This window comes from Phasianus colchicus, chromosome 15 (genome assembly GCF_987193195.1).
Source record: "Phasianus colchicus chromosome 15, bPhaCol1.hap1.1, whole genome shotgun sequence".
NCBI classification, from domain to species: Eukaryota; Metazoa; Chordata; class Aves; order Galliformes; family Phasianidae; genus Phasianus; species Phasianus colchicus.
Window position 1 is genome coordinate 10854603 of NC_143450.1, and position 14860 is coordinate 10869462.

The following is a 14860-nucleotide window of genomic DNA, read 5'->3' on the forward strand; positions in this document are numbered from 1 at the left end:
TCCTCCCTGTGCGCCGCCGCTCGGAGCATTACGGCGCGCGCTCCCCGCAGCGTGTTTGTGCCGCGCCGCTTTTGGGCGCAGTACGGCGGCGGGGCCGGAGCGGACGCGCCCACATCGGCGCGGCGCAGGGGGCGGCGCGGGGCGGCCGGTTCCATCGGGGCGGGAGCGCGGGGGCGCCACGAGGCGGGGCCGAGGCCGGAGCGCGAGCGGCACCGGGACGGACACCGAGCCCGGCGGGCCCGGCCGCCGCGCCATGCGAGCGGGCTGAGCCCGGAGCGCGGCCGGGGCAGGCACCGAGCGGCCCGCGAGCGGCGGGGGGCGGCGCCTCCGGTAGGTGCGGGGCGCGGTGCCGGGCCCGGACGCGGCGGGGGGCGGCGGAGCGGGGCAGGGCCGCAGGGCGCGCCGGGGGCGGGGGGCGCGGCCCCGGTACCGGGAGGGCGTTCCGGCCGGGCCCGGCGGAGCGGAAGCGGGGCCGCCCTCGGGGCTCCTCGCTGCGCGCGGCCGGGCCGGGCTTCGTGCTCGGGCAGCGCCCCGTCCGTACCGCCCGGCGCCGAGCGGAGCGGCGGAACCGCTGCGGAAGTTGTGAGTGGGGACGGGGTCCGGAGCGCGGCCCCGCGCGTGGGGCGGTGCTGGCGGCCGTGCCGCTGCGTGGGACGCGCTGCGCTGCGCTGCGGGGTCCGGCGGCCCCGTCCCGCCGCGCCGTGGGCCGAGCTCCGCGGGAGCGCCGCGGGGCGCCGAGCCGTGCGGGCGGCCTAAGCGGGCCGGGGATCGTGCGGGTGTCCGCGGCCCTGAGCGGCATCGCCGCGTTCCGGCAGCGCCCCGTCCTGCTGCGTGCCCGGCCGCGAGCCGTGCGTGGCCCCGCTTCCCGTGCCGACGCCTGGAGCCGCCTCGGCTCCGGCCCCGGGCTCCGCGGCCCCGGGGTGCGCGGCTCCCACGTCCCGGTGCTGTGCGTGGGCTGAGGCCGGAGCCCCGGCAGCGGCGGCGGCAGCAGCAGCAGCAGGAGGAGGAGGAGGAGGAGCGGCCGCGGCGGCTGTGGAGGGGAGCGGGCTGCTGCCTGATGTCACTGCGGTGCATGGTGGGTAATTATGCACGTTGCAATGAAAATAATAAGGCCGGCTCCAGAGCGGCGTCTAAAAATACTGCTAATGCGGAGTGCCTGCTGGGTGCCTTTGTTTGTCACCTTTGGGTGTTTGCTTTGAAAGGGGCTGGGCAGCGGGAGCCCAGCTCTGCTCCGCCGACCTCAGGTGATGGTGAGCTGCAGCCCAGCTCGTCCCTGTGCTCCGATAAGGGGACAGCAGGACGGCATCCTTTGCCCCAGTGTGTGGGGTGGGAGGCGGGTGCTGTCCGTGTGGCTCCCACTGAGGTCCCTCCATCTGCTGCCGGCCGCCAGCAGCTCCCCGCTGTGCCCACGGGAGCGGCTCATGGGGTGGCGGAGCCATCTGGAGCCCTGGCTGCTCTGGCCGTGGCACAGAGATGGGGGGGAGGGTGGGCAGGAAAGGCAGGAAATGGTGAGCTGAGTGCTCAGCTCCCACTGCTCTGCTTCTTCCGCTTCTCGCAGGAGAGGTGAGAGCAGCTGCTGCTTCTGTCTGGCTGCTGGAGCTGGGCCTTGTCCTGCTTGGCCGTGTTGGGAGAGGAGTGGTGCTACCCACAAGGTTGCCTTGCCTTTGGGGTTAAGGCCGTGTTTGTGGGGTCCCTGCTGGTTGTCCCCTTGCTGGAGGGACCACATGCCCCATCTGGCTCCTGGAAACGCTGTTCCCACGGGCAGTGCAGCACACACAGCCCCTACCTGATGTGCTGCGTGGCTCCCGCTCAGCAAGTGCAGAACAAAGAGCTGAGAGAGGAGACTTTGCAAATCCCCATTGATTTGCACAGTGGAAGCTGCTCGCTGTGTGTTTGCATCTGCCTGCCTGGGACCGGGGCTCTGTGAAGGGAATTGATCAAGCTGTAAAACCCAGAACCAGCTAATGAAATAGGGACTATAGATTTTTATTTTAAATGGAAGAGAGTTTAGGAGAGATTTAATTATCCCTGTTTTATGGACCTGTTAGAAGAATGAAGTAACAGCCAGCAGGTAGGGCCTCGGCTTTGGCTTGTGGCATTACATCCAGGTGTGCGCTGTTGGTGAAGTCCTGCATCAGAGGCTTAGTGTGAAACAAAGCCACGGGAAGCAGAGCGTGGTGGGGTGAGATTCCGCTGATCCCATCACGTATCCCCACTTCCGTGTGTGTATCCATGGAGCAGGAGCACACTGACATCGTGGAGTGGCAGTGTCACAGGATGGGCTCCTGTCTCGAACTAGGGCTCTCCCTGCCCCAGGTATGGCACAGGCTCATCCTTGGGCACCAGGGGGTCCCAGAGCCACATGCTCACTGTTCTCTGGGTGTCTCCGCCAGGCCATGGGCAGTGAGCTCTTGCTGAAACCTGCGTACCTGTGCAGAGCGTGTGGGGTTTGTAAATGAGCGCTGCAGAGCGCTGGGATTTGCTGGGCTTAGATGTGTGTCCGACACAAGCGGTAATGCTGTCACTACAGCCACTCCTACCGTGTGCATCCACTTTGCAGTCACGTGAGCCTGGCCGCGGGGCACGGCTGGGCAGCCAGCGCTGGCTGTTGGCAGCAAAGCGCGGAGCTTTTTGATGCTGTTGGGTTTTCATCTCTGAGGCGGATTGCTGGCACATGGCGTCTTCCTGCTGTCCCTTGGCTCCCTGCTTAGGGCCAGCTGTAGAAATGTGGTTTGTCACCTGCTTTGTGCTAGAGGAAAGGTTGGCCGGTGGATTTGCTCAACCAGGTATCCTAGAGTGGGGTGCTTTGGGAGGGCTCCCTGCTTGGCTGCGTGCAAGGCAAGAGTAAGGGGAGCACTGCCCACAGCCTGCACCTCGGGAGCCTTTTTTTTCCAATGGTGGCCTCACCAGTGGCAGAGACAAAGCTCTGGGCTTCCCTTGGCTACCCCAAAAAGCAGTGTGAGGTTCTAGCTTGATCACAGAGAGCAGAGTGCCTGGCCGTGCTGTATGTGATGAGCTGCCTGCTCTGGGCTGAGCCTGCCTCGAGGTGACCGCAGGCTCCAGCACCTTGCCTGTGTCTCCAGGAAGGGGCTTGGCTTCGGTTCTTCCTCTCCTGGCCAGGCAGGCGCAGAGCCTGCTTCCCTCCAGCAGCTTGCCTTTTCCCTGCTGTGCCGGTGCAGCTCCCCGGCTGCGTTTGCTTTTTGATCCAAGTGCCTTAGTTGCTTTTCTCTGTGTGCCTGCGCTTTGGGCGAGTGGTGAACAATAAAAATCTGCCGGCGAGAGCTGTAGCAGAGGTCAGCCAGCTCCTGTGCCCCAGGCTGCTCTGTTGTCACTGCACAGTCGTGCTTTGTGCACAGGGGCTGTCAGCTTGGAAATCATGGTGGCTTTTTTCCCTCTTAAAACTATCCCCAGGCACTGGTGCAGGGTTTTCTGTGAGTGATGTACTGGGGAGGTGTGGCAGCAAACTTCCTTTGTGCTTAAGGCAGTGGTCAGTGCCTGTTTCAGTGCATCTTGAAAGCAGACCCCTGGCTAATTATAAATCAAGGACAAAAGAGGGCAAATAGTGGCTGCAAATCGTGAATTTGTCTGAGCTCCTTTCTGAAAATGATTGCTGCAGGTTGTCAATGTCCCTGTAGGCTTCCTAAAATGCAAAACAAAGCACCCAACCCAACTTCCTGACCGTCACCCATGCTTTCAAGAGGCGCTTCGTTTTGCTGAATTGCTTGCTGCCATCAGTTGGCTCCTGGCTCTGCCTGTGTCCTTTTTGCCAGGTGCTGCCGCCATCAGCAGAAGGGCAGTGTGAGTGATCCGGCCTGTGCCCAGCAGGTGAAGCAGCAGGGATGTGTCTGGAGGCTGCCCCTTGGTGCAGTGTATGCAGTGTGCAGGCTGGGCTGGGTGGGATGCTTGCAGAGGGTGGCAGGCGAGGGAGGCAGGCTGTACCCCTGCTCCCTTGGGTAGCTGTGGCCTGGGGGAGGTGTGGTCTTTGCTTTAAGGCAGAGCTGTATGAATGGAGTGTAAACATGTGAAGGGCAAAGCAGTGAGAAGTCCTGAAGCATTATGCCCTGTAGAGGGAAGGAGTGGCAGGGCTTGGGGACTGCCCAGGTGGCGGGGTAGGGATGAATGTGGAAGCGCTGGCTCTTCTCCCCCTGCCCATGTACAGCTGAGCTGTGGGACTGCCTGTGGCAGGATGAAAGGAGGTGGAGGTGAGCACGGTTCACTGTGCTTGTGGCCATAGGAGGGGGCCACCACAGGCTGCTGAATGCCTTCTGACAGCTGCTCAGGCTGGAGCACCCCATGGGTTGAGCCAGGGTGCTTCCCCTTGCTGGATGCTGCTGAGCTACAGAGATACCTGAACTGCTGCACCACAGCCTTCTGGTCACGTCGCTTAGGTCGTGCAGCTGTTTCTAGGGCAAATGAAGAAAGGTAGAGATGTGTCTGCAGATTCCTGTCCTGAGGAAATGAAGGCTTGCGCAAGCTTACTGTTTATTTGTGAGTCTTCTCTCTGCTCTGAACTTGCTGGCTGGTTTCAGTTAAGATCAGCAGTGCAGCAGCTATCTCAGAGGTCTGGAGAGGAAGAAACTGCTAGTTCTCCCTCTGCACTGCAGCTCAGCCTTGCTATTAGACATCAGAGAATCCACGTGGGAGAGAGATCGACAGGAAACTGGGTGTTATCAGTTCCGCTGCCTTTGCAGCTCCTCGCTCCTCATGTCAGCGTCTCCACGCGTGTGGCTGGAGGCGTTTGATGGGAGTGCTGGCAGCCCGGGGGTGTGAGTGGGTGGTGTGCGATCGCTGCGAAGGCGTCCTTGCCTCCCCTGCCAGCGAACTCAGCTCCACCAAGGTGTGCAAAGCGGGGAGGGAGCTCCTCTCCTCGGCAGGAAAGCACCTCACCATGCAGCACCTCCTGATGTTGGGGTGTCCCGTGTCACCTTGTCTCTGTTGGGTTTTGGATAGGGTGGGGATTCTCCTGCTGTCCCTCCCTGAAGGCTAGGAACTCCTTAGTGCTTGGTACCAGTTTCTTCTTGCTTGTTTTGCAGATGGTGGGGAGGATCTCTCCTGTACTTTGTGGAGAGGCTGGGGAGGGTATGTCTGGAAGCTGATGGCATGCTGAGTGTTCAGGAGAGGCTGGGGGAGAGCCTGCCTCCACTGGGAGTCTTCCCCATATTGCTCCAATCGCCCCAGCTAATCCTGTGACAGACCTGACCTATATATGGGGCCAGGGGGGTGGCACGTCTGTAGCAGCAGATGGTGTCGCAAAGAGCCTGGGCTCAAGCAGGCTCCTGTTGTGCTGACCTCTAGCTCTTGTGAGGAAGAGGATGGGCTGTGGTGATCCTGAATTCAACCTGTGCAGTTCTTTGTGACAAGAGCTAGGCATGTGCAGCCTTCACAGCTAGAGCTGGAGGTCTCACTTGGCTCTGTGACTGGAGCGAGAGTCCCTGGTGGAGGGCGGATGAATGAACTCGGGAGCCTTTGTCCTGGCCCAGAAGCACTGGCTATGCCACTGTCACTTGGGCTCCTTGTTGTGCTCCTCCAGGCTTAAGCCCGCATCAAGATGCTGTCACACTGGTGGTCAGCAGTGGCCTTTTACATGGTGGCAGAGAGCCGGAGCAGCATGATGTATTGGTGTTTGTGTATACTGCTGTGTCCCCAAGACAGAACAGGGCAGGTGTGAGCTGAGCCACTTGTGCATGCCCTTGCAGGGGCTGCTGGGCAGGCACACAGTGTGTCACATGAACCACCTGGCCTGGCCAGGCACAGAGCATGAGCATTGCTTGCCAGAGAGCCACGTTCCATCACTTGCTTCTCCTGCCATTGTCTTGAGGACATCAATAGCTGCTGGCCACGGGGGAGCTGGTGCAGCTGGAACATGCTGGGAGGGAGCATCTGTACAGATATCTGTCATCTGGGCCTCTGTGTGCTGTTTATGCTGTTCTTAGGGTCAGGCTGTGTCCTGGCCACCTTGTAAGGTGCACTGCTATTTCTGCCAGGAAATAGGGGCAAGCTCAAAGTGCATGGTGCCATCTCCTCTCCCTCTTCGTCCCTGGCTCCTGAAGCCAATAGTGGACATTGAGGGTGATCATCAGCTCTTCGGCTGACCCCTCCTGGGGTGTCTGACTCCTGTCACAGCTGTGCCCTCTGCCCCCTGCCAGGGCACGGGAGCAGCTGTTGGGGCAGAGGGAGTTTGCCCCAGAATGCTCTATGCCTTGGGGAAGCCTTGAGGCTGCTGTATGCGTCGTTGTGTGCCAGGATTCGGGTGAGGAGGTGAGAGCAGGCAGAGCGGCCTCGAGATGGGCCTGGAGGGATCTGGGGGCGGGACAGAACCGAGCACAGCCGCTCGGGGTGATGATGAGCCTACCGGATCGTTAAACCGTCGCCACGGCTCTGAGGTTTTCTTTAAAAGGGGTGATGTTACAAATTAATTATCTCCCTTTTGGTTGTTAGCACTTTAAAGCCCAGCTGTCAGGGGAGGGCTGTTTTACAGGCATGACATCAGGGCTGTCAGCTGGCTGGCTCTCATACCTGGCGGTTTCTCGGCGTGCCGTAAGGCAGCAGCCCGGCACGGACGCGGCTCTCAGCTCGGGCCGCGCTGCCCGCGGGCTCCGCCTCGTGCTCGGTGGCGGGGCGCGGCCCTCGGCCGGCTGGCAGCTCCCGGCTGGGCGCTCGGCGTCTCCTGGGGGTTCTGTGCTCGCTTAACTCGGCGCGGGGAGCGGAGGCTGTCCTGAAGCAGCAGGCTTTGCCGGCCCCCAAACAAACCGGGCACAGATGCCGTGGGAGCCGCGTGCGCCCGGCAGGCGGTGGGCGCGGGCAGCAGGAGCGGCCCTGAGCGGGACGCGGACGCGCGTCGGTTCTCGGGGCCGGCGGCGGAGCTTCCGCGCCCACCTCCTCGCTGCTCCCTGCGTATCGACGCACCTCGCGGCAGGAGCGCGGGGGCGGCCGATCCGCCGTCCGCACGGCCCGCCCGGAGCGGCCGAGGGGCCGGAGGCCCGGACGAGGCCTGAGGTAAGAGGGGCGCCGCGGGGCGGGCCGCGTTGCCGGGGCCCCCGCTCGGTGCGGACCGTTGCCATGACAGCGCTCCTCCCGCGCGGCGGGGGGCGGAGGGGGGGGAGGGGGCGCTGCCCCGCGTGGCGGCCCAGCCCCGCGCCTCCAAGATGGCGGCGGAGCGTGACACGCCTGGTCACGTGGGTCGCGCGCGCGCCGCGCCGCCCGCTCGCTCCCCCTCTCCCCTCCCGCCAGGCGCGCGCGCCCCCGGGGCCTCCGAGTGTTGTGCCTCGGCCCGGTGCGTGCCGCCGCGCCTTAAAGGGGCCGCACCCCGCACCCGCACCCCGGCGGCGGCAGCCTCGGCCCGCCCGCCCCGAGCCGCGGGTAACAAAGAGGCACCGGAAACAGCGGCGGCAGCGGCGGGGAGGGGGCCGGCCGGGCGGGAGGGAAGGGGGGTGGGGGGGGCAGGCCCGGGCCCGGCGTCGGCGAACAAAGAGCGGCGGGAGGAGGCGGGGGCGCCGCAGCGGCTCCCGGAGCGCGGCCCCGGCCGGCGGTGCAGGTAGGTCCGGAGGGCGGGGGGAGCGGCTCCGGGAGCGAGGCGGAGGTGGACGCCGCCCCCCCGACGTCCCCCCATCTCCGGCGGGGACACCTGCCCCGGGGCGGCGCGGCGGGGCCCGGGGCCGCCTTTGTTATTGCTTTTGTTTGGCGCCGAGCACATGGCCCCGGAGCGGCCGCTCTTAAAGCCACAGCTCCGTTGAGCCCCGGCGCGCTCCGGGGGCCGTGCCCGGCTCGGAGGGTCCGTGCGTGGCGGCTGCGGCCCCTCGGGGTCGTCGGGGCGCGGCGCGGAGGGCGGCACTTCGGGCGGCGGCGGGGCCGAGCCGTGACCCTGCGCTCGCGTGGGGACGGACCGGCGGGGGGCGTGGGGCCGTGCGGGCGGCGGTCCTCGGCAGATGGCACCGAGCGCCGCTAACTTTGTTCCCGTGCCCGGTGGCCGCTGAGCCTCGGCCGCGCGTGTCCGCCCCCACCGCGTCCCGGCCGTTGCCGCGGCCTCCGGGCGCTGACCCCGGGGGTCGCGCGCGGGGCCCGGGCGCCGCGGGTGTGCGTGGGGTGAAGCGGGAGGCGGTAAGCGGGGACGCTGGGGGGAGCCCGGAGCGGCGCGGTGAGCGCAGACCGCGCACGGCTCTGCACCCCGCGGCGGTGGGACCCCGGCGGGAGCGCGGGCTGCTCTGGGCGATCCTGCTGTGGCGGCTTTGTTTTTGCACGAAAGAGAGAGATTTGCCCCCAGCTTCAGAACCGGCATCCCAGGTTGGGGTGAGAGTAGGAGGAGATGCTCGGCACGGTGTCAGGCCGTCCTCTTGGTGTGACATGGCCATTTGTCCTTCTGGGGACGCCCCCAGCCTCCTGCCGTGCTGTTGCCGGGCTCAGGGCGCTCCGTGCTCAGCCTGTGCCCACATGGCCAGCGCATGGAGCGGCAGGAGGAAGGGCTGAAGCAGGCGCTGTGCTGGGAGATGGCCACCAGCTGGATTTGGGGAGACAGCTTTGAGCTGCTTGGGTTGGAACTTGTGCCACCTCGTGCTGCAGGGACACGGGAGGATGTGGAGCTGGGCAATGAGTAGCCCCAGTTGTGGAGGGGTGGCACTTTGCTGCGTGGCAGTGACATGGGGACACCCATGGGTGCAGGGCAGTGGAGCAGTGCCCAGTGCCCCGCTGGCAGTTGAAGAGGGTGCAGAACAGACACACAGGTGCCCTGCAGGACAGAGCACCCCCAGAACAGTACTGAACCCTGCTTGGCTGAAGACATGCTGGGAGCACCTGGTCCCATTAGCAGCCCAGGACAGTGCTGCAGTCACCAGCTTGCTTTTCTCTTTGCCAAAAACACGTGCTTCTGTCTCACTTAGTGTCTGTGTCCTGCATGGGGGTTTCACACAGCAGAGGGACGGTGCCTGGGTATCTGATTGAGGCAGGCTCTCCAGTCCCAGGAGCGATGGTGGGCCTGGGGCTGGGTGCCGGGGGCAGCAGGCTGGGCAGTGCTGGGGTCACACTGCACAGCACATCTTGGGATAAGGCTGCTGCCTGGAGCCAGCTCCACACCTCTCCCTTTCTCCTATCCCATATCAGGGAGGATTTGGGGCTCCTGTTCATGCTCCAAGCCTTTGCCATCCCAGAGGCTTAGAGACCGTGACCTGCTGTTGTTCTCACAGGATCCAAGGTGCTGGTGTCTTGCCCTGCCTGGAGCCTGAGGTCCTGCGTGCTCATCCGGCTCCCGACGTCACCAATGCGACCATGGGAACTGGCAGTGAATAGGCGGCCTCCCTCTGCCCCTTTTAACCAACGTCGTTTCTCAGGGGGACCCTGCAGCAGCCCTGACCACCTCCGGCGAAGGTATGGGCAGCACGGAGTCCCAGTGGCCATCATGGCTGTGTGGGGACACTGTGGGTTGTACAGCCTGCTGGGGCAGCCACCAGCACCTGGTGGGTTGGGGGGGCTCGGGGTGGGGAGCATGGCCAGGGGAGCATGGGGAATCCTGTGCTGAGGACACAGGGTGGCACACACAGGGCAAGTGGAGCTCGACGTTGGCAGCCAAATGGGGAGCCCAGCTCCGAGCATTGCACCACTGGGCGCTGACCCTGCCCGGGGGTCACTCCTGCTCTGTTTCTCTCCTGCGGTGGCTCCGCAGCCCCCCTGCCAGGCGTCAGTGGGGACGACGCGACCGACCTCTGGCAACCCTGCTGGGCCAGGATGAGACCCAGCTGCACCCTGCCTTCCCCCAGCAGCCGCACATCCCTGTAGATGAGCCCCGCGCCTACGCTCTCCCCAGCACACCGCCACGAATGCTGCACCCGGCCGCTCACCCGCCCCACCAGAACCCATTCATGGTGGATCTTCATGACCAGGTAGGTGCTGCAGGAGCAGCTCTGGTGCTGAGAGTGATCCTGCACCCATACCGTGTTGTTCAGAGCCAGCTCTAGGACAGGGACCTGTGATATGTCCTGTGGTGGTCCCCTTTGGTGGTGGTGGGGTGAGAGCCCATGTCACCCTGACTGCTGCTTGCAAAGCAAGGTCCAAAACTCACATTGAACCTGCAGGATGCTGGCTGTGTCCCAGTGCTGGGTGCTTTATGCCCTGCTGCTGCCCCTCCAGGATGGGGAGAGCCCAGCTGGGACTGTGTCCTCTGTCCACATGTTCTGTGCCTTGTCCCCAGGTGCACCAGGGACCTGTCCCTCTCTCCTACACGGTCACCACCGTCACGACGCAAGGCTTCCCCATCCATACCAGCCAGCACATCCCTGGGTGCAGCACCCAGCAGCTCCCAGCATGCTCAGTGATGTTCAGTGGACAGCACTACCCGCTCTGCTGCCTCCCACCCCCGGTGAGTCACGGTGGGGACAGAGAAGGGGACACCTGGTGGTGACCATGAGTTGCCTGAAGGCTGCGTGGGTGCCACCCCAGAGCACAGGGGCTGTGGGTGTGGGGACCGTTTGATGCTCTGGGGCAGGCAGAAGTGCCCCTGACCCGCATTTCTCTCCAAACCCTGCAGTTGATCCAGGCATGCGCCATGCAACAGCTTCCAGTCTCCTACCAGACGTTCCCTCCAATCATCTCCAGCGACCATTACATCCTGCACCCGCCCCCGCCACCAGTGCCCCCCCACCAGCCGCCCCACATGGCTCCTTTGGGGCAGTTTGTGCCTCTCCAAGCCCAGCACCCACGAATGGTGAGTCAGAGTAGGGCTGGGGAGGTGTTGGTGCTGCAGAGCCAGGCACGGGGCCCTGGAACAGGGTATGATGTCTGTGCAGCCCCCCAGGTGGGACGCATGGGGTGCGATGTCGTGCTAATGCCAGTGGATGAAATCTGAGACACCCCTTCCAGCCTAACAGTTTCCCCTACAGCCTCTGCAGAGGATAGACAATGATGTGGACCTGCGAGGGGAGCAGCACCCCATCGCCGGCTTCACGTACCCCCCGTCCCACCACGCTCCCACGCTCTCCCCCTCCGTGCCGCTGCATTACCTCCCCCACGACCCGCTGCACCAAGAGCTGCCATTCGGCGTGGTAAGTCCCCGTCTCGGTGCTGGGGGATGCAGGAGCTGCAGGCACGGCGCTGAGCCCTCATCTCTCCCCACAGCCATATCCCCACATGATGCCCCGGCGGCTGAACACCCAGCGGTACCGGCTGCAGCAGGCGCTGCCCCCTCCGCCGCCCCCTCCGCCGCCCCCTCCGTACTACCCGAGCTTCCTGCCCTATTTCCTGTGAGTACTGGGGTGGGGGGATGCGGGAGGCGTGGGGTGGCATGGTGCTTCTGTCCCCACCGAGGCACCCACACTGAGGGCCCTATCTTCCCCCCATGCAGCTCTATGCTTCCGGTGTCGCCGACGGCCGTGGGGCCCACGATCAGCCTGGACCTGGACGTGGATGATGTGGAGATGGAGAACTACGAGGTACGTGGCTCCGCTGCCCCGTGGGGTGACCTCGGCGTTCCGGGGTGTCTCCACCGGGGCTGAGCTGTCCGCATCTCCCGCAGGCGTTACTGAACCTGGCCGAGCGGCTGGGGGAGGCCAAGCCACGGGGACTCACCAAAGCAGACATCGAGCACCTCCCGTCCTACCGCTTCAACCCCGAGAGCCACCAGTCCGAGCAGACCCTGTGAGCGAGCGGCGGGGGCTGGGGGCGGGGCTGTGGGGTGAGGGCGGGGGCTGGGGCCGGGCTGACGGCCGTCCTCCCCAGGTGCGTCGTGTGCTTCAGCGACTTCGAGGCCCGGCAGCTGCTCCGCGTCCTGCCCTGCAACCACGAGTTCCACGCCAAGTGTGTCGACAAATGGTTAAAGGTGGGCGGATAGGGCCGCGGACGCCACCGACCCCGGTGGGCTTCGGTCACCGCGGACCCCCCATTCACCCCCTCTTCTCTCCTCGTCCCCCGCAGGCGAACCGCACGTGCCCCATCTGCCGGGCGGACGCGTCGGAGGTGCAGCGGGAGGCGGACTGAGGCGGGCGGGCGCCGTGCCGCGCAATTGGTTACGGGATGAGGACGTCGGGCCAGGGGCGGGGGCCGCTGCCCGCTGCCAGGGCCTGGCCGTGCGCTTACCCCCCCTCCCCAGAGCCTCTCCTCGGAAGCGGTGAGCGCTGAGCAGCCCGGGCTGCGGCCAGCCCTCCTCCTGCGCCGTGGCTCGGAGCGCTGCGGGGCCGAATGGTGTTTGCTGGTGGCGGCCGGCCGTGTCCTCCGCACTGCAAAGACGCTGTCGTCGCTCCATCACTTTCCAGGTCTTTGTACTCCGCTAGGGATTATTATTTCCCCCCCACCCCCCCGTTTCTCTCTCTCTTTTGTTTTGTTTTGTTTTGTTTTGTTTTGTTTTTAGGGTAGGATTTTTTTTTTTCTTCCGTTTCCTTTCCCGTCGCATTTCTTTGGTCCCGTGGCCACTCTTCCCCTCGGCGGCGGGAGGAGGGCGGAGGGCGCACCGTAGCCGGGTGCTGACGGGCCCGGGGCCGACGTGCGGCCGCTCCGCACCGCTCCGCGTCCTTCCCAGGCGGGAGGACGGCCCCGGCCCCAAACCCCGCTCGCTCCGCGCACGGCGGAGGCGGTCGGGCCCGGCGGGGAGCTCAGCGTGGCGGCGCGGTTCGCCCCCGGGCTCCCGAGCGCCTCATCCTGCGGGCCGGGCGGCGCGGCGCGGGGTTTTGCCGCGACCTCGCGGTGGGTTTTGCCGCTCGGCGCCGTCCCGGCAATGCGCCGGCCGTCCCGGCGGTGCGGCCCGAGTCATTTTGCATGATTAATTAGCGAGGAGGGAGGGGGCGGGAAGGAGGGTCGCTCCCTCCCCGCGTTGCCGACGCCTGGGAGGCTCCGCGCGCGGCCGCCAGCCCTATGTAAATGTTCACAAATATGCATGCATGTCTGACCAGCTTGGAACGTGGTCTTGGCTACGTCTAGCCGGCTGTGGGGTGAGGGGGGTGGGGAGAGGGGTTTTTGTGCTCAGCTGATACTGCCATGCACTGTACTGCACATGTCCGCAACGCCACTGCAGGACCGTGAGGCTTTCAGGGCCGTCCCCGCGGCGGCGTGTGCAAGGGGCCGCTCCCCGCGGGGCGGGGCCGGGCGGCGGGGCTGGGCCCCGGCGGCGAAGGGTCGCGGCGAGGCGTGAGGAGCGGGGCCGCGCCCGGCAGGCGGGGCGGGGCGGTCCGTTCCGTTCCCTTCCTTCGCGCTGCCGCGCCGAGGTGCGGAGCGGAGCGCCGGTCTCCGGGCGGCCGGGGAGCGTCCGCCGCCCATCGGCGGGAAGCCGTGCGCCCGCTCTCCGCCGATCGGCGATCGGGCGCCGGTCTCCGCCCGGCCGATCGGGCGCGGGGAGCGGCGGGAGGCGCGTCGCGATCGGTCGCCTCCGTTTTGCCTCCCTTTCTCGGCCGCCCGCCGCGCCTGCGGTCGAGGCCCGGGCCCGGCGCTGCAGCTCCGCCGCGCCGCCGGCACCGCTGGGCTCGGTGCCCCCTGGGCAGGACCCCGGCCCCCCCCGTCCCTCGCTCAGTGACAGATAACCAAAGGAGTCCCCGTGCCGCGCGGCGGCCTCGCGCCCCGGAGACGCCCCCACGTCCCCTTCCGCCCTCGCGGTGCCCAGGGAGCCAGGAAAGCCTTACGGTCCTTTGACGGCGACTCGAAAGCTCACAGCTCGTGTGCTGCAGAATTTATTCCAATGAGCAGCTACAAGTATCATTTAAGAAGAATTAAAAAAAAAAAAAAGAAAGAAAAAAGAAAAAGAAAAAAAAAAGAAAAAAAAAACCAACAAAAAAAAAAAGACCAAAAAAAAAAAAAAAGAAAAAAATACTAAAAAAAAAAAACCACACACAAAAAAAAAAAAAAAACAAAAAACAAAACCAACCAATTATTTAGGGTGTTTGTGATTGCTGACTGCGCTGTAGATACCACTGTTTACCAATGATTTCCTGTGGTGGGATAGTGGACTGTTTACTGTTCTATATACCAGTCCGTGGGCCTCCGGGGCGAGCGCCGCTCCCCGGCAGGTGCCAGGACGTGTGTTCTGTGTTAGAAAGTTTTTATATATATATATATATATATATATATAAATATATATATATAATTTTTTTTGCTCTGTTACTTGCACATTTTACAGTTACCTCATTTTTCCCATGTATGTATTTGAAAAAAGGCTAATATATAGAAAAAAAAAAAAAGGTTCTTAAAGCTCTAAAAGTGTTTGGTTTTTTTTCCATTCCATTGGAATCATATTGGTTTTGTAGCATTTAACATAACTAGTATGTTGTATTATATATATGTGTATTATACTGATTGAAATTTTTAACAGATTTGTACTTTTTTTAAAATGAAAGTTGCTAGTTCTGCTTGACCAAGTAGTGCAATCATTATTTTTTTTAATGTTGTGGCTGATTTTGAGAGGGATATTCACTAATAAATGTATGATGTATACCAAGGCGCTGCGCCCGGCTCTTGTCGTGGTGTGGGCAGGCAGGGGCTGGGCTGGGCTGCCTGCAGGATCCCCCCTTCTCCAGCACAAGGAAGAGGCCCCACCTGCTATGGGGGGGGTTGGCAGCCCAAGGCCGAAGGCAGAGCTGCTGCTGCCATGGGCCCTAAGGGCAGAAAGGGAACAGGCATTCCTCTAGGAGGAAGGTCTCTCCGTGTTGAAGAGGAACTGGGGTGCACTCTGCAGCAACATGAGCGAGAAGGAGGGCTGTCCTCTTCTCCCTTACGTGCTTCATCGAGACTGCACCAAGTGAAACAGCATGGCCACCCATCCCAAAGAGACTGGGAGAAGCTGTGGGGAAGGAGGAGGCCCTGCTCCCTCTTCCCATGGCCAGCAGCTCCCCCAGCAGAAAGCGTCTCACGTTTACACCTGGGCTGTCCTTACTCTCATCCTCCTCCATCAAGGACA

The 14860-nt window shown here is 63.5% G+C and overlaps 1 protein-coding gene across 6 annotated transcripts; it reads left to right on the plus strand.

The window, feature by feature from the left end:
- Window positions 1-205: 205 nt before the first annotated feature.
- Window positions 206-12271, plus strand: RNF44 (ring finger protein 44). Of its 6 annotated transcripts, none has more exons than XM_031598168.2 (11): window positions 206-330; window positions 9177-9357; window positions 9653-9869; window positions 10178-10345; window positions 10514-10690; window positions 10866-11027; window positions 11101-11225; window positions 11327-11414; window positions 11498-11619; window positions 11701-11800; window positions 11896-12271. In XM_031598168.2, exons 2-11 carry the CDS (start codon window positions 9251-9253, stop codon window positions 11956-11958), a joined length of 1329 nt encoding a protein of 442 aa, XP_031454028.1. In that variant the 5' UTR covers window positions 206-330; window positions 9177-9250; the 3' UTR covers window positions 11959-12271. The 6 variants fall into 6 exon arrangements, with proteins under 6 accessions (XP_031454028.1, XP_031454030.1, XP_031454032.1 ...); XM_031598170.2 differs by lacking the exon at window positions 206-330 and adding an exon at window positions 478-582; XM_031598172.2 differs by lacking the exon at window positions 206-330 and adding an exon at window positions 944-1075.
- The last annotated feature ends 2589 nt before the right edge of the window (window positions 12272-14860 follow it).